Source organism: Galeopterus variegatus, unplaced genomic scaffold (assembly GCF_000696425.1).
Source record: "Galeopterus variegatus unplaced genomic scaffold, G_variegatus-3.0.2 Scaffold939, whole genome shotgun sequence".
Lineage (NCBI taxonomy): Eukaryota > Metazoa > Chordata > Mammalia > Dermoptera > Cynocephalidae > Galeopterus > Galeopterus variegatus.
Genome location: NW_007727050.1, coordinates 145911 through 165213, shown reverse-complemented (window position 1 = coordinate 165213; position 19303 = coordinate 145911). Strand labels below are relative to the sequence as shown.

The following is a 19303-nucleotide window of genomic DNA, read 5'->3' as shown; positions in this document are numbered from 1 at the left end:
GAGGGAAATGATCATTTATTTATTTTTTAAATATTTACTTAATGCCTAAATGCAGGTGTGTGGAACACAGAGGAAGCAAGGCAGGTTGTTTTCTGCTTTTGCAGAGTTTCTGTGCTCGTCGTAGAGATGGATGCACACTACAGGCAGTGTTATGTAAGGAATTACAACAGGGCAGTGACCACGATTGGGTGGCTGTTTCCAATTGTGAGTCCAGATGGCACCTGAGGATGTGACATTAAGGGCTGAGGTGGAAATGATAAGAAACTACCCGTGTAAGGATCAAGGCAAGAACATTTCAGACTGAGCAAGCAGCCAGTGAAAGGCAGTGGGATGGAAGTAAGCTCCCTGGGCTCGAAGAACAGGTCAAGAGCCGATGGCTTTGCTGTGCTCCTTGAGGGGAGAGTGGTAGGAGCCAGGATCAGAGAGGTGGGCGGGGCCAGGTCATGGAGTGTTTTGTAAGCCTGGGTAAGAATTTGGACTTTATTAGAAGTTCAAAGGGAAGCCACCAGAAGGTGTCACATAGGGGGACCACAGGATTAGTAGTTGCAGTGGGAGTGGCAGGGGTGGTACAGAAGTGGAGACAGAGTAGGAAGCCCCTGCATTCACTTGGCAAGAGATCCTGGGGGTTGACACTAGAGTGTGTTGGTGGATGTGGGAAAAATGAACTGATTCGTGTTATGTTCTGGAGGTAGAATCTGTGAAGTTTTCCAGTTGATGTGGGGGCAGAGGTGGGCTGGTAAGGGAGAGAACTCGAGGCAGTAGCTGAGCTTTTTAGGTCACCAGCTGGGTGATGGTAGTGCCATTATTATTGGGAAATGGAGTAGACTTCTATTGAGTCAGGGTAGGAGGGAGCCCGAGATCTGCTTCGGCCATGAATTCTCACTTTGAAATGTCTTCTTTAGACATCCAAGTGTGTCATGCAGGCAAAGTAGGTGGTAGTGCCATTATTATTGGGAAATGGAGTAGACTTCTATTGAGTCAGGGTAGGAGGGAGCACGAGTTCTGCTTCGGACATGAATTCTCACTTTGAAATGTCTTCTTTAGACATCCAAGTGTGTCATGCAGGCAAAGTAGTCCAAAAATAGTGGCAGCTGAGATGAGGGCAGTGGTAGTGGAGGCAGGGAAATGGAATTCAAGTCTGTGGCTCCTGGTTGGTGAGATTTCATTTACATGTCAACAGTATATAAAGCCATGGGAGTTGGTAAGTTCTTCTAACTCGGGTTGGCAAACCACTTCCCTTGGGCCAAATGTACCCCCTCCAAGCCAGTGCTTGGTTGGGAGCTCAGAATTGCCTTTATATTTTTAAATGGTTGAAGAATACTATTTCAGCATATGGGAGTTATATGCAACTCAAATTTCAGAGGTCATAAATAGAGTTACGTTGGAATGGAGCCCCACTTTTCCTTTTGTGTGTTGTCCGTCTGCTTCCGCACTGCAAAGGTGGAGTGAGTAGTTGCAGATGGCTCACAAAGCCTGGAGTATTTAGGGCCGGCCCGATGGTGCACTGCGATAGTGCGCTGCTTGGGAAGCGCGGCGGCGCTCCCGCCGAGGGTTTGGATCCCACATACAGACCGGTTCCCGTTCACTGGCTGAGCGAGGTGCGGGAGCAACGCTGAGGCTTGCAATCCCGTTGCCGGTCCCGGTCCGGTACGGGGGCAACACTGAGGGTTGCGATCCGTTGCCGGACACGGAAAAAGACAAAAAAAAAAAAAAAAAGCCTGGAGTATTTAATATCCGACCCCTGATCTAGGTGTGTAGAAAAAGAAGGTGCCTAGGAACACATCCCAGCTCGTATCCTCACTTCCTCGTGTACAGTCAGTCCAGTGTTGACTGCATGAGAGGGAGCTCAGTTTTTATGTCAGTTTTCTCCACTAAGGATAGGTGAGTTACCTGCCAAAAAGTGGGGCTTAGAGATTTGAGTTGTTATGTACAAATATTACACCTTTCGTGAGGTTAGGGGAAATGATGAGACTCATAAGATAATTTTAGGCTTTTCAAACTCTTCTCTTTGAATAGGTTTTATCTTTGTCATTTCCTCGTTTTGATTGAGACCAGGTAAGTGATGTATAACTTAAGTAGTTATAGTTTTCAGACCAGTATTTTGGTGCATCGTTGACACATGGCTCATGCACTCAGAGTTGTGTAAAACATATGGAATCAAAGTTGTGGTGGAAAATAATGAATTATAGAATAGACAGGAATGTAGTCTTAAGTTTAAAAGGCATAACTCAATATATTATTACTCATGAAGAAATATAATTGTAGAATGAATTTCAGAGAAAGCCAGGGATTCCCCCTACCTCTCTACACACTTTAACAATCTTTTAGTTAAGGCAATAGATCCACGTAAGACAGCTTAGTGTAGGGGATGGAAGCTTGTGTACATGTAAGAATACAGTATTAATCAGTGAATTTAATTCTTTCTTAGGAACATACATTGATAGGGTCAGCAAATTCCCAAGATATCCAACTATGTGGAATGGGAATTCTTCCTGAACACTGTATTATAGACATCACATCAGAAGGCCAGGTCATGCTGACTCCTCAAAAGAATACCAGGTAATGTACCCAACTTAGTGCTAATGTCACAGCTTTTAAGAGGAATAAAGTACACTAGTGACGGGTGGGGTTGGGGACATTTGGCCTTTGTTGTTTCTATTTTTAAGTTCAGTTAATTAAGATAACCAGTTAGTTTCCAAGCCCTTTATATCTCCCACCCCATCCCTTCCTCTCCATACCCACTACCATGGCCTTATGGAGGCCCCACCAATGCCCCACTCTTCTTTCTGGCCTGCTTGGCACACAGCTAGAAGGCTTTCTTCTGTTTTAGGTAGAAAGTCCCCTGCGCCCCCCTCCTGTTTGTCTCCTGGTCCTCTGCATCTGCCGTTCCTTTGGCTTGCTGACCCTGTTTGACCTTCAGGGTTAACCTCTGTCACTGTCTACTTCGGGGAGTTTCCTGTTTGCTCTAAACTAAGTGCCCTTAGTATATATTCCCTGTGCACTTTATGCTCCTGTGGCTTGCCCACCTGTATTACCCCCGTGGACTGCGGGCTCCTTGAGGACAAGGCCTTCTTTTTTTGGTTCTCATCCCTAGCACATAACATAAGTCTGTTGCATAGGTGCTCAATAAATAATGAGTGAAGAGGCATAACGTTTTATCAATTAAACACTTGTTGGCCTGTTTCTTTCAGCTGTAAAACTTACCACCCTGTAATATAGAACTGGGCCCATACGATGTCTCCACCTGTTGTAGAGGATGGTTAGCTGAATTGTGTTGATCTTCCGAATGTTGATCTGTTTTATTACATGATACAAAGAATAATTGCCATCACTGATGTCATCCATCGAGTCTTTCAGTACTGGGAGGCTGTCACGCTCCTGGAGAAGGACACAAGCGAGAAGGGAAAAGGAGCAGAGGCCGGCCTGGCCCTCACAGCGAGGGATGCTGCTCTCCCGCCAGACCATAGATAATGTCACCGAATGCCAGCCTCAGGCAGGGTTATTCAGCTACCAGATGCCATAGGACAAAGCAGGCCACGTCACCATTTTGTTTAAGCACAGATGCAAACATGGTCACTGTGCCACCCACAGAATACCCGGTTCCCTCAGTGAGTGACTGCTACTTTGTCACCAGTTACAGCATTGTCCTTGTCCTAGTTTCCCCTGCTAGAAATACCAGTCACAGGATTAGTTCCACTTTCAGACAGCATCCAATATGTGTACATATGGGGGATCCCACTTCCTTAAACCCTCTCTGAGGTCCTCCAGCCAAAGCCCACATCTTACCATTGGTCCTTTCTAACACCGTCCCACTGAGACACCTGGTGACACTGCTCCCTTGGTACTTGACAATGAGTGTGTTCCTTGTGGTCTTTGGCTGGAGGTTGTTGACACAGGTTTTCCAAGATTCTTACTTAAATTTTTACTTAAAAGGTTGAATTTGACCATTGGCAACAAATACTGCCAGTTTTTTTTCTCGAAGTGATGAGCCGACTTTGTTCATCTTCGAGAAAAGGCCCACCAAATGCACAGGTCTGCAAAAGGAGTCCACGTGTGTCCAGACAGTCGCCCCTCTCTCTGGATGCTTCTCATCTCATCACCTGAAATAGTAACAGAGTTGCATGCTCAGGATCAAGATTTAGTGAAAGTAATTTTTACTGCTTCATTAAGGACGTCTTCAAATGAAACATTTTATTGTTTTTTAAACTGCGAGTGTATGGCAGCAAATAATCTGGTGACTACCAGGAAAGCCTGGTGCCACCACCTTGGTGCGTGTCCAGCATCAGCCATTTCACTCATGGTCTGACGAATGTCAGTGCACCGAACAGGACAAGAACCCAAGGCTTAGCATTATCATAAAGGCGGTTTTGATCTTGGGACCCCACATGGATTACACGTTGAGAATGTTATTATATTCCAGCTTTGTGTTTACTAATTTTTGCTCAACTGCTGTGCTTTTAAAAGTAAGCCTGCAGTGTTGTAATACCAAGGTCAAGGGTTAGGATTTTCATACCAGTCAGACACTCACACACACAAAAAAGAAAGTAAGCCTATGTACGTTTTTGCCTTTGTTAAAGTCCTTATTGTGTTTGAGGTGTTTGTGTCATAAAAGCTAAAATCCTCGTTTTAGTAGGTCCCCTCCTGTCATAACTATTTTTTGTACTTGTGCTTTGAGAGATCAGACTATAGGAACACAAAGATCAGTTACGTTTAGTGTTTGAAAACCTACATGGTGAGTGTAATCTAGATAGGCAGTAAGGTTCATGTGTGTGCATATATGTAAAAAATCAGAAGCAGCGTAAAGCCAAGGAAATGCTTTGTAGCTTTATAGAGTTCAAAGAAACTAAGATGCTAGAAGCTGGAGTGAGTTGCAGCCTTTTCAGAGAAAGCAGAAACCAAACTGGACGTGGATTGCTGAGCAAGACTGAGGGAAGATGAGGAGAAATGGGAACCTTATTCTAGGTTGGGGGACTGATAAAAGCCTGGCTTTGGAGGAAGAGTCGATCATGTTTAGTGTACAGAAAATAAACCTTTTGTTTGCAGGAGGTGAGAGTTCACCAAAGAGGGAAAGCAGGAGATAAAAAGGGCTTCCTTGTGTAGGGCCTTTATGTCAAGCTAAGGAATTTGTACTTTACATCCTGTATCTTACAGAATGAGTCATTCAGCAAGACAGAGGCATGATGACTCTGGTATCCCGGCGATATCAGTCCTATAGCGCGCGCATAATTTCCCGTTTATTTCCTGCCCTTCCAAATTCCTCCCTCAGTGTCATTCTACCCACCATTTATTTCTGCTGCTGAGTTCCATTTTCAAGATAAGCAGCCCAGTGGAACTGATAAGTCTTCTATATGGATAGGATATGAATATTTTTCTATGCTATAGTAAGTTACAGAAGAATTTAATATAGGTCTCATTTCTCATTACTGATTCTGTAGGTATTTCCAGAGTCTCGTTGTTTGATGGACTCTTTATCCATATAGATTGAACATGCCTGTTGTAGTTGCAGTGTATACTGTTACCATCTTTTATTATTGACTGTGATGGTTCCATATTTACTCTTTAAGATGCTGTATGATAAATTTAGAACTTTGACAAAAGGAGATTATTGATCTGTAACACTTAATACATGTTAAGTAAGCTGTGTAACATTTAGTTTGGACTTTGAAAAATGGAAGATATTAATCTCTTTTTCCCTAGTAATCAGACCTCTATCGTGTGGGAAAGTTAAGGCAGAAGACGTGATGATTATTATTTACGTGTTTGACTTTTCTCCCCACAGAACATTTGTAAATGGGTCTTCTGTCTCCAGTCCAATACAACTCCACCATGGGGACAGGATATTATGGGGAAACAACCATTTCTTCAGGTATGACACTGTTCTTGGCCCTTAACAAGAGGGATTATTGAAGATTGTGCTCTGAAAATAGAATATATATTAAGTGATTTAACTCCATAAAATTTATATGTTGTCGTGTGCATGTATGGCTATAGTCATCCCTCGATACCTGTGGGGGGTTGGTTCCAGGACATCTCCTTAACCCCCCTACAGATACTCAAATCTGCAGATGGTCAAGTCTCTGATATGAAATGGTGTAGAATTTGCACATAAAGCTACGCATCCTCCTGTGTGCTTTAAATCACCTCTAGATTACTTACAATACCTAACAAAATGCCTGCACATCACGTCCTTCATTTGGAGTCAACATAGTACTCAGTGTGTGGCAAATTCAAGTTTTGCTTTTTGGAGCTTTGTGGAATTTTTTTTTCCCAGATATTTTTGATTTACAGTTGACTGAGTCATGAAAGCTGAACCCACAGACACAGAGGGCTGACTGTATATTTATTTGCTATATGTATATGTGCACATGTGTGGTCTGAACCCTAGGGAAATATGAACAAGATACTGAGGAAAAATACTGAGTTTACTTACGTATTTTTTCCTTTTTACTTCCCAATGGAGGATGATTATTTTGCCATCTGGTGTAAGAATTCATTAATTTTTTTTCTGATGTGCTTTTTATTTGTTTATATTTTACTGATAAACAGTAGTGGTTTTAGTTTTCTTGTCCATAAAGTAAGGTTGGAATTTCTTTTAGGAATGCTTTCGGCTGTAGGTAACAGCGAATTTGGCTGTAATGGCTTGAGCACATGGTTTGCTTCCCTGACAGGACAAGAGACCTGCAGGAGGGTGGGGCTTAGTGCTGTCTCAGCCTCTCAGAAGTGTCTTGGCATTTCCCTTTGGTCTAACAGTGGCCACACCTCTCCAGCTGTCAGAGCAGCGCACAGGCCCACGGGAAGAGAAAAGGGGGGACGGTGGCAGTATGAGCCCCGACTGTGCTCTTGGTCAGAAAAAGCAGAAGTCTCCCCAGGCTCCCCAGCAATCCTCCACTTTTGTTTCCTTTCCTCGAATTCGCCTCTGAGCTGCAGGGAGGCTGAAAAGGAGAGGTTTTACCTGGGGCCATACATGACATTTCTCAGACAAGGACAGGCAGGCTGGGTCTTGTAAAAATTAGGATCCTGGTCTCTTCCTCTTTCTGTCATTGGTCAGCATGCTTCAGATGTCAAACTGACTGGAGATCTTTTGTGTGTAGCCAGTTAACATTCGGTTATTGAGGAATGGATAGAGGGGTTCAAAGAGCATGAAGGAATTGTCCCTTCCCAAAGTCCATCAAGCGTGGATTGCTTGGCTTAGTGTTCAGGCCGCCATGGTGTGGATCAGTGATCTTCCCGGCTCTCTGCCTCTCCCCTTGGGTGCCTCTCACTTTCTGCACACCTAGTGTTGTTTTGTTCTTGGGCTCTCCCGAGACCACGCCTGTCTGTTTTCACACTTTCTTCCTGCTGTTCCCCATGCCTTTCCTTCTGCTCGTGCTTTAAGGCTCGGCTCAGATATCTCCTCCTCTGTCATCCTTCCTTCATTGCTCCGCTCCCAGGTGGTCCTCAGCTTCTCTTCGGCACCAAGCTTGTAATGGCCATGCAGCCCGGTGTCGCGTATCTACCACAGGAATATAAACCTCTCGAGTACGGTGATCGCCTTGTACTCACATGGAGTTCCTGTGGCATCTAGCGAACGGCGGTATTTAATGCTGGAGCCAAGTACGTATCTGATTTTTAAAATAATGTGCTTTTTTCCCCACCAAGACTCAACTTGCCTAAAAAGAAAAAGAAAGCAGAACAAGAAGATGAGGGACAAGACCCCTCCATAAAGAACGACAGCAGTTCTGAGCAGCTGGATGTGGACGGAGACTCCTCCAGTGAGGTGTCCAGTGAAGTCAACTTCAATTACGAGTACGCGCAGATGGAGGTGACCATGAAGGCCCTGGGCAGTAACGGTGAGCAGATCACCGACGCATTCTAGAATCTTCATGTTGGTGGACTGCAATATGTGTTTATGACTGAGACCTTTTAAATGTTAGGAGAAAAGAAAATCTTTACCTTGGTGACCTCTCTTCTCTCTTCTTTTGTCTCCTTGGCTTTACTAACTTATTATATTTACAAAAACTTTGATTCTTTCTGTCTCGATAGGCAATCAAATCAGTGATGACTTTGTTCTCATTGATAGAATTTCTCAGGTTTGAATCATGACTGCCACTGGCTTGTTATTACTGTAATCTGTTTCTGGAAGATTAACCATACGCTAGGTTATGTGTAGAATGTACAACAGGCCTGATTTTTCTTTCTCTCTCTCTCTCTCTCTCTTTTTTTTTTCTGATGAGATACTCAAGCCAAGACCTGCTTTTTCTATAGTGGAAGATAGTTTGGAATATATCCAACTGAGAACAGATACAGCATAAGTAATTGGAAGTAAGAAAAGCTGAGTCTGTTCCAAATTGCCTTCAATGGTTTTAATTTGGTAGTGTTAGAATGACAGCGTACCAATGTAGAAAACATTTGAGGTGGGTCATACCTTTGCTCATTATTTCTTTTTTTAAACCTGTGTTTAGATCCTATGCAGTCGATACTGAACAGCCTGGAACAGCAGCACGAAGAAGAAAAGCGGTCTGCCCTGGAGCGCCAGAGGCTCATGTACGAGCACGAGCTGGAGCAGCTCCGGAGACGGCTGTCCCCCGAGAAGCAGAGCTGTCGCAGCAGCTCGGACAGGTTTTCCCTGCACTCGCCCAGCGCACAGCAGCGCCTGAGGCAGTGGGCGGAGGAGAGGTAGGCGGAGCACAGGGGCCTCACCTGCTGGGAAGGTTGGAGGGAAGCATTTAGACATGACTTGCTAAACATTTGTATTAAAAGAGAGTGTTACAGCCAAGAACAAATTCGCATTCTTACCTTTTTATAAATTTTTGAAAAAATGACAATTGCCAAGGTACATGGATCTAAGACTACCCGCGTTGGGTGCTGTCCCCTCTTTGGTTTGTGTGGCTTTGGATTTGAGTGACGAAGTATGCTTTATCACTGTAGTATGCTTTCGGTTCTGAAGCTTGGGTAGATGCTTTTTTAAAAAAGGAAAAAAAAAAAAAACGAAAGTTGGTCACCTGGACTGATTAGCTCTGGTGGGTAAAGCGTGGTGCTGAGATGCGGACTGCAAGTTTGGTCTCTATCAGGGCTGACTAGCATTGCACTGAGATGCCTTATTCCTGGTCACAGACTGCCACTTCGCTGACCTCATGCAGTTCTAAGTCTGGTCTGCAGATAGCCAGCGTCCCCACCACCTGGAAATTGATGGAAATGTGCAGTTTTAGGCCCCCACCCCACACCTATTCAGTCAAAACCTGGAGTTTATTAAGGTCCCCGGGGGTATGTGTATACACTGTCAAGTTCGTGAAGCATGGCCCTTATCTGCAGCCAGCGTGCTCCCCAGGTGCATGCGGCGCTCATGCTGGAGCCCAGGCACACGTGTGTGTACAGGCCTGCATCAGGAGTCTGTTCCCTACGTGCAGAAGGTGTTTGTACAGCTGGTTCGCACGTTGGCATTAACATGTTGTACTGTCTCATTTTCTGGTGTGCTGCTTTATGTGTTATCTCCTCCCCCCGCCCACCCACACCTTTTATTTTTTATTTTTTAAAGAGAAGCAACATTGAGTAACAGTCTCCTGAGGCTGAGGGAACAAATTGTCAAGGCCAATCTGTTGGTGAGGGAGGCTAGCTACATCTCAGAGGAGCTGGACAAGAGGACAGAGTACAGAGTCACCCTCCAGATCCCTGCCTCCAGCCTGGATGCCAACAGGAAGGTGAGGCCCTTTCCCAGTGGCTCCGGGCTCCACCGGAGTCCTTCAGTCCCCAGTGGGTTTGCCTGCAGACCCCGGCTGCTGGTGGGTGTGGGGTGCCCAGCTCTGACTCACCGCTGGACGTCTGTGTGTTGCATGCACACATTCTTATTCTTACTGTCTCTGCAGCGAGGCTCTCTCCTTAGTGAACCTGCGATCCAGGTGAGGAGAAAAGGAAAGGGAAAGCAGATTTGGTCTTTGGAAAAGCTGGACAACAGGTTGTTGGATATGAGAGACCTTTACCAGGAGTGGAAGGAGTGTGAAGAAGATAGCCCGGTGAGTTATTTAAGAAAAATGACTTGACTGGCAATTATAGAAGGAACCACGCTGGGATAAGCCTGCCCATTTCAGGGGAAAACTGTCCATTTTTCCAAAATTGTAATCCCGTTTCTAGAGTAAAATTTATTTTGATCCTCTAAATTATTTAGCAAATTAAGAATTTTAATAACCTGTCTTTCTGGTATCTTTTCTTCTCTTATTTGCATTTTCTGGATTTCCAGCAGAATTTTCCACTTTCGTTCTGACTTCTGTGAGCATGCGTGTGTCTGTCTTCTGTGCTGCTCCGAGGATCTCCTTAGGACAGAGGCCAGGCCTTTTTATCTCTTATCCCATTTCTCAACGCATTTAACCCTGCCATACGGAAACTACCACATGTGCATTTTAGATTGGACATCAGTGGCACCTCGGTGTTTATACTATTAGGAACATGTTTTGAAGGAGTTCTGATCCTAAAGCGGGTGCCATCCATCTGAACCCTGGAGCTGTCTCCTCAGTTACTGGTTTTCTCACTTAGGTCCATCATCTACTTGTATGGATTTAAAATAAAAATATGTATTACATGTGCTTGTACATATTTTCCATCCTGCTGGTCCTGTTTCTGCATAGAGTTGTTTACTTCCCTAGTCTCTTGTTTCATAAGAATATTTATTTTTCCAAATTAATAAAAATGTCTTCTTACAGTTAGGTGACATGTTTTCTTAAAACATTTTTCATTCCCTCTATATACCTCTCCGGTTTCAACTTAGAAATAAAACCACAATAATAACAAATACAAAGAAACCAAGCACTGTCCTGGGGTATAGGGGTCACCTCCTGTGGTCAGCAGCGCATGAATGATCTGGTAGGAGCCAGTAGAACAGATACGAACGCCCGTCCTCCCTGAAGAAGAAACGAAGAGTTTAGGACACTCTACTTCTTTTTCTAGTCAATATATGATTTTTTCTATTTTTGTGGCAGGATTTCCATGTGAAGAAGAAAAAGTGATAAAAGTAGTAATGACTTATTGAGATTGCTGTCTCATGGGTGAAGGGTGCTGGCCACCACTCTAAACGGGAATGAGGGAGTGTGTGTGTGTGAGTGTGTAGATTACGTTGCTGGATTTCAGCAAGAACTTTACTTTACTCTAATGAACACAAGACTCAGGATATAGTGCTGACAGTTAAGTTTAATGACTTAGAGTGCATCCCAGAGCGGTAGGTTGAATGCGTTCTGAAGTCCTATGTTCTGACTCTCTTTGCAGGTAATACGATCTTACTTCAAGCGTGCGGATCCATTCTATGATGAGCAGGAAAACCACAGTCTCATTGGGGTGGCCAATGTCTTCCTTGAGTCCCTTTTCTATGACGTGAAGTTACAATATGCTGTCCCGATCGTCAACCAGAAAGGAGAGGTTGGTTTTCTCTTTGTGCCTTGTTTCCTGCAGGGAACAGTTCTGGAAGCAGCAGGGTGGTGATGGTATATTGTCGTTGCTATTTTTATCGATAATGACAAATGATATGTATGTGTATTATCAATACCTTGTGTTTCCATAGAGCGTTATGGTGTTATTCCAAGTAATTTGAGGGGAGAGGAACTGTTAGAAACTAGGCTTCTAAATTCTCTTATACCATTGCCATAACAACTTGGCTAAAACAGGAGAGGTCATCTCAAGAGCAAACAAACCAAATCTGGAAAAAAGTTTCTGCCTCCCCCCATTGCTGCAGGTGGCAGGTCGGCTGCATGTGGAGGTGATGCGGATCAGTGGCGAAATTGGGGACAGGATTGCAGGAGGCGATGACGCGGCCGACATCTCCTTTGAGAAGGAGGCCTTGGAGTCCAGGCTGGTCTGCATGGTAAGTCCACTTTCATCTTAGAAGTGGCTGACGTGGGGCAGATTTTCAGGATTATGGGTATTTAGATGATAAATATTGCGTTCTTTTTCTAATTCTGAAGCTGTCTGTAAATAAATCATTAGTTTTTAGTATTGCAGAGACTGTATTTCATCATACATCCCAAAGTACTTGTTCAGGCCATTTCCAGTGCCTTGTTCTGTGAAGGCTTGGACATGTCACCCGTTTTGTTAGGGCCATGCCACTTCAAAATTGTATGAGTCTGTGTTTATCTGAACTTCTCTCTAGAAAGGCCCAGGTTTTTCACAAGTTTCCTCCTGTCATGGGGCTCTTGCGTCCTGCTGGGGGTGGAGACTGTCTGCACTGGCCCTGGTCCTGAGCTGCTGCTGTGGGTCCCTCTTCACGCTGTCCCTCCACGTTCTTTGTTCTTCTCCACCTGTCTCTGCCTTTGCTCACGTGCTGACGGCCCCGGTCCCAAAGCCTGTTCTTTCTGCTTTTCCTACGCTGTCCACCCGGGAAGTACGTGTGAGTGTCCCAGCCGGGCACTGTGTCCAGAGGGGGGTGAGGACAGCACAGTGGGACGCCTGGCTCAAATGACCCAGGTGGGCTGAGGGAGGTCGGCACCAGGTGTTCTGGGACCCAGAGGAGGGCAGTTTGTTCGGGTAGCAGGTTCTGGGGAGACTTCTGGGGACATGAGACTGGGCGGCCTGCAGGAGGGGTGTCACAGGAACCTCCTTGTCCACAGTGCTAGGGGCTCTGTGGGCCCTGCCAGGTGGGCGGTGGCGGGGTGTCTGCCCACTCATCAGGACAGTGCGGGAGTCCTCTGGCCTGTTCCCTTGCCTCATGGTGTGGACGGGCAGTATGTGAGGAGGGGCTGTCATGGGCCAGGGGAGGAGCCTTGGCTGGGCCCTTGGTTCTCAAGCACCCAGGGCCAGCCCTGTCCTCAGTAGTGCTTCTAGAGCTGCACCTGACGTTGCAAGAGTAAGTCCCGCATTAGTTGCAGGGCAGGGGGCGCCAGCACTGCAGAGTCGGGCAACTTTCTGGAGGTCTGTGTGTGTATTAAGGAGGTCTTTGGGTTTTAAGTCACTTACTCCAGTGTGAGGGAGGGGTCCTATTTCTCCGAAAGGCCCACCTCTGCTGTACCGTGCTGGACTCCAGAGTGGCACCTCTGAGGTGGCGTGATGTCACACCAGCCCGCTGCAGAGGTGACGCATGGTAAACGCACCTCTGAAGGACACCTTTTACATCCGAGGGGAACAGCACGCTGCCTGACTTGGGAAGTCTGTCTTCATCACGGAAAAGAAGTAGTATGTCCCGGGTAACATGGGCTTTTGTTTCTTAATGAAGTTGTACTATCCTAAGATATTTTAAAATGGAAGATACCAAACGTATACAAGTAGTGAGAAAGTGTCCTCGATCACCAGGCACGACGCATGACAGCTGACAGCTCCTGGCCTGGCCTGTTTCAGTCCCAACTCCAGCCCCCTTATGCTGCCCCTCTGTCAGGGTTAATGCAGGCAAACCCATATATCATATTCATCTACGAATTGTTCAGTGTGTGTCTCCAAAAGATAAGTGCTTTAAAAAGCAGCATAACATAATAATTATTACCGAAAATTAATAATTTCTTTTTATTTATTTATTTATTTTTATTTTTTATTATACATACATGTGGGGTACAACATTGATTTTCAAATAATTTCTTGGGCCGGCCCCGTGGCGCACTCGGGAGAGAGTGGCGCTTGGGAGCGCAGCGTTGCTCCCGCCGCGGGTTCGGATCCTATATAAGGATGGCCGGTGCACTCACTGGCTGAGCGCGGTGCAGGTGACACCAAGCCAAGGGTTGTGATCCCCTTAACGGTCACAAAAAAGACAAAAAAATAAAATAAAATAAAATAATAATTTCTTAATATCCTGAAATATTCAATCGGCTTCCTTGTCTTAGATGATGTCTCTCTCAAGTCTGCTTTAATATCCAGGCTCGGGCAGCTTATGCTCACGTGCTCTCTCTCTCTCTCTCTCTCTCTCTCTCTCTCTCTGTCTTTCTCCTCTCTCATCCTTGCCTACCCTGCAGTTTATTTATTGTAGAAACTGGGTTGTTGTCCTGTGGTTTCTCCGTCTGGATTCTACTGATGGGTGCTTCTTAACATGTTACGGTGCATTTGCTATAAATTGGTTGTTAGGTATGAGGGGTTTCTTGGGGAGGGAGGGGCAAGGGCACTTTGTAGGTGGGGGTGTGTCCTTCCACCTGGAGGCCACATCTGGGTGTTTCTCTTCTGGGGATGTCAGCAGCATTTGATGACTACTACCTAGTGCATCATTTCTACAGGAGTTACAACAGAGCTGTGCTATAATCCTGTCATCATCTCACTGATTAGCTGGAATACTTCCATAAAGAGAATTTTCTGTTGTCAACTATGTTGCTATTCAGAGACACAGTTTTTGTAGAAAAAAGGCAGGATAAATGCTCCATTCTCTCCCTTTACTTACTCATTTTCCAAATAATGAATTGATTTTCCAAGAAGTAACCAGTTTTTTTGTTTTTAGTCTTAATATCTGTATGAACTCTTGGACTTAAACACGTTTGTGTCTCTATCCTGTGTATTTGTTACCCGTGTTGAAGCTCAGGTAATCCGCTCTTTGGCCTGTGGGAGCCACTTCAGGTGGCTTTTGAGTCATGTTGGCATAACCCTAACCGTCATAGACTGGGGTGATTTTTTTTACCTTCTGGTATGATGAATATTCTGGTCTCACCTATACACTTCCTGTCCCAGGAATCAGCCACTTCTCCAAGGAACCTGGTTCCTTTCAGTGGAAAGTGGCTTTTAGAGACTGTATTCTGATATGTAATAGCCTTTTGTGTAAAAAGGATAAGGACAAATAAACTATATGACAATAAACAAAATATTGGTAGAAAAACACAAGAAACCAGCCTGGAGACAGTTGAGATATTGTGGGTTGGCGAATATCACCAGCCCACAAACAAAGTTTATGGGTTTATTTTTCCATAATGAAAAAACACACACATATTATCATAGCAGTATTTTCAGTTCTATTAGGTAAAGTTAGTATGTTTTAAAACCTCAAAAAACATCAGTGCCTGTGGTCATTTCTTAGCTCCTCTGTCTTTAGTAGCTATAAGTTGAACTCCGTGGTATTGTGACACCTTGTGGTGATTTTAGTTTTTGTATGCAAAACTTAAAAAAAAAAAAAAAAAAAACAACCTATGTTCTGGATATCTAGCTATTTCTCAATTCTGAAATTCTTCATTCCTGGCATTCTCAGTCCTGAGAAGTTGCCTGTGGAGGAGAGTTCAGCATATTTTAAATCTTGTTTCTTGTTTATTTCAACCTTAAAGTTGGAATTAATTTCTGCACAGAAAAATTAGCTTGGGGGTGGAATTTGGCCACAGAGAAGTATGTGCTGGACGTCTGCTCAGAGCCTGCTGTTGTCTTCCTCCTTTCACGCATTCCCCTGGTGTGGTCAGTCTCACCCAGGATGGTAAGGTCGCCGTTAATATCCCACTTCACCCAGGAGAGAACTAAGCCTAAGAAAACTAAGAATTCCAGTAATTTGTGCCAACACGAAAGCTCACAAGTGGCAGAGATTTTCATTTAGATCTGTGTGACTCCAAAATCGTGTAATCTCCCCAAATACCACATTGTCTCACCTTAAATAAGGTGAATAAGAATATAAGAATATAATAAACATTTTTAAACACTTAATTAAAAAATGATGGTTTTTAAAATTTTGTGAAAAATTAATTGCACAATACTGATTGCTGAGTTTGGTTTGGAGGAATAAAATTTGTCAGCCAGTCTGTCTTTCGTAGCCTGTCAGGGAACTGCTATTAGATGTTTCAGACCCTTGTCGACATCACAGGAAACAACTACAGTGGGACTTCTCGTCCATCCCTCTCCATTATGTGCCTGGTATAGAAGGAAAGAAGGTCGTCTGCTTCGCATGGTTTTCTGTGTCATTATTAATAGTTCTTGAAATATTAAGGTTGTATTTGTAGTTGCTGACCTACGTGGATTTATGCCACTTATTCAGATTTATTTTCATTTATTCATTGGAGGTGGAGTGAATCATACAACATGCAGAAAGTGACCAGGTGAGGAATATAATTTATGATTAATACTCAATCATGTGAAAATTAGCTTGATTAGTTTTAAAATCAGAATTTAGTTTAGCTTAATTAAGTTTAGGATCTAGTTTCCTTCATAGTCAAAGTGTTACCAGGCACACAGGCCCAGCTGTCTGCCCCCTTTCCAAAGCAAACAACTCAAAAAGTCAAATGTTGGTGAAAATGGAAGTCAGCTTTATTCAGGAATACCAGTGACCTGAGGAGAGATGTTAGGCTGACCCATCTCTCCAGTAAACCTGAAGGAGAATGTCCAGACTAAAGTCACCTCCAATACTCACATTTACTGAGGGGTTTTAAAGAGGGGGCTGAGGGAATGGAACGTGGGAAGTGAAAAGCGGGAGGGAGGGGGACGTGAGCCGTGGGGGCTCCATGCAAGGAGCCAGGTGCAAGGTCTCGCCAAGGCTCCGTCTGGTTTCTGCTCCCGTCCTTGCTATTGTCTCAGGGTCCTGCTGGAGGATGGAATCAGCACAGCTGTATCGATGATGTCTTCCTTGGTTTCCCAGGGTGCGCGAGTTTGCAGCTTGAGGCTAGCTGGAAAACAACTTTGCATTCATGAAAATAATGTCATCTTGCCCCATAACCAAGGTTCCAAACATCAAATAACCATGGGAAAAGAGGGAACTCAGAGAAATGCATGCTGAGGAAAAAAATTGTGTCCTTTTAAAATTTGCATAGGGCCCATGTGATTTTAGGTCCCAACATGGCTTCAGTCCTACTCACTCCAACAAGAGGAGTGTTAGAATATCACAGAAACTCTAAATTAAAAATTTTAGGTCCCAACATGGCTTCAGTCCTACTCACTCCAACAAGAGGAGTGTTAGAATATCACGGCTTATCACAGAAACTCTAAATTAAAAGTCAGCCCTATGTTGCCTGCTAGCAATATTAAGAATATTTGGCTGCTTTAAAATCTGTTATAGGCATTTCTTTTGGGGCATTGGGTCTGATCAGACACATATTTCTCATCACATTTTGTTGTCACACAAGCCCACACTCCTCCAGGGCGGTGCACTTTCCCTTTGAAATGCCCGTCCCCCAACATCCACCATCTTCAGTTTCCTGCACTGCCCTGCACGTCTTCAAACTATACATTCCCAATGCCATTAAAACTCTCCCGGCAAAGTCTGTAGTAGCTTTTAACACCACTATTTGAGAACCTTGTTTCTCTTTATATTTTAAAATATCAAATAAATGTTTTGCCCTTTTCTGAATATTTGTTATTTATTGACACATGCACTGATTCCATTCTCTTTCCATCATACTTAACAATCTTGTTCTGTTCTTATGATGTGTCCATGGTTGGCCAAATTTGTGCCATGGAACAGTGTTGATGTTTGAGAACTCCCCTCTTCTGAATTCATTATTATTTTTATAATCTTCTTATTATGTTCTAAGAAAATAGAACTTAAGTGCTCTTCATCAGCCTCTAAGTGGTTTACAATGTCCACCGTTACCATCAACGTCATTGTTACCCTGGGTCAGGCTCTCTCTGAATACGACAGTTGTCACCATTTCATAGATGCAGAGATACAGTCCCAGAGTGAATGGGACTCGGCCAACATAAACCAATACAGTCAAGACTGGAACCACGTCTCTGACTCAAAGTACTGCTTGGAACCTTCTGATTTAAAAGTAAAGAGAGCCTCCTTTTTCCTTCAGGTTAAAATACTCCAGGCCACTGGGTTGCCACAGCATCTGTGCCATTTTGTATTCTGCAAATACAGCTTCTGGGATCAGCAGGAGCCTGTGATCGTTGCACCTGAGGTGGACACGTCCTCCTCTCCCGTCAGCAAGGAGCCCCAGTGCATGGTGGTCTTCGATCACTGCAGTGTGAGTTTGTTCTTCAGACCTGGTCAATGTTTTGATTACTCATATAAAACAAAATAGAAAAACGAGCCTCATTTCTTTGAATAATTGTTCCAATACATACCTTGGAGCAGAGTTTCTTTGAGTGGGGATGGAGTAAAAACTTACATATCAACAGATTTAAACCCTCCACAGCCAAAAGTTAACTTTTTGTGTGAAAAAAAGATATATATGTACCTGTATATGTGTGTGCTTTTCTCCAGAGGGAGTCCATGTTTTGTATTAGATTACTAGAGAAAATGTTATCTAGAAAGGGTAAGAAGCTGGTGTTTTAGAGCAAGTGAAGAGATGGCAGACAGAGCTAACGCTCCACTGAACCCCGTGTGTTATTCTTTGATTTGGTGCTTTCCGCAGTTGTATCTGATGATCGCGCCGCTGCCCTGACCAAGTGAGCTAACCGACCAGCCCTCGTGTTTCCTTTTTAAGAGAGAGGTCTCTTTCTAATCTGTTTAAAACAGAGGAATACCTTCAGTCTGTTAAACATGGAGGGAGGGAAGGAGGGAGAAAGAGAGATGGGGGAGGAGGGAGACACGTGTCTCTGTCAAGACAGAAGATTCCATGACCACCTTTAATAAACTGTTTTGGAGCTGACTGTAAATGATCTATAGATCATTGTGGTAATACTTAATACAATTATACTTTTGAAAATAGCTCCCAAAATATTGCTGACAAAATAGAATACAGTGCTGGTCTTACATTCTAGACTTTCAAGGTGAAAAGTTTAAAGTTCAGAGCCATAGTTATTTTATAGTCAGGAACCTCAAGGCAGCTGAGCAGTCATTATAGGTGTTCTACAACTAAAACATTCTGTTTTCTGTTTCTTTCCTCCGTGATATAATTAAGTATATGATGTCTGATACACATAATTGTAAGATTACCAGAGAGTGTTTGCTCTTATGTAATTAGCTATTGTATTTCAGGAGTTTTCTGTTAACATTACTGAAGACTTTATTGAGCATCTTTCAGAAGGGGCATTGGCCATTGAAGTATATGGACATAAAATGAACGATCCTCGGAAAAACCCAGCTCTGTGGGATTTGGGAATCATCCAAGCAAAAACACGTAGTCTTCGGGACAGGTAAATTTTAGACATCCATCTGATTTCATTTATAATTTTAAAAATTTGCTACAGACAAATACAACCATTTTTATAAAGGTTCCTGTTTCCTGAGCATTACCAGCATTCCAGGGATAGATGGTGGTGTCTCCAGGGTGTCGGTCACATAGTTAAACTTCCTTAGGGAGTGAACTTTGAAGGGTGAGAGAAGAAAGTTAAATACAGCGTGCTTTAAGAAGAAACAGTGAAATGAATTTTTGGAGAATAGTCACTTATCACTGTGCGTGGCTGCTAGTCAATCAGCTTTGTCTTTAGCTCCTGGTTCTTTCTGAGTGGCGTCAGTGCTGGAAGGGAGACTTGGAGGAAGCGTTAAAAGGGAATGACTGAAATAGCATGTGTTGGTATTTTTCAT

At 43.9% G+C, this 19303-nt stretch overlaps 1 protein-coding gene across 1 annotated transcript in view; it reads left to right on the top strand.

Annotated features, from left to right (window-relative positions):
• The window catches only part of KIF13B (kinesin family member 13B), a 160856-nt gene that overhangs the window by 84252 nt on the left and 57301 nt on the right, over window positions 1-19303 (top strand). Inside the window, exons 15-24 of the mRNA XM_008573609.1 lie at window positions 2429-2559; window positions 5780-5866; window positions 7639-7829; window positions 8442-8655; window positions 9515-9677; window positions 9843-9989; window positions 11233-11382; window positions 11696-11824; window positions 17628-17798; window positions 18755-18912. Of these exons, the coding sequence (XP_008571831.1) occupies window positions 2429-2559; window positions 5780-5866; window positions 7639-7829; window positions 8442-8655; window positions 9515-9677; window positions 9843-9989; window positions 11233-11382; window positions 11696-11824; window positions 17628-17798; window positions 18755-18912 (1541 nt within the window). The remainder of the gene's footprint in view (window positions 1-2428; window positions 2560-5779; window positions 5867-7638; window positions 7830-8441; window positions 8656-9514; window positions 9678-9842; window positions 9990-11232; window positions 11383-11695; window positions 11825-17627; window positions 17799-18754; window positions 18913-19303) is intronic.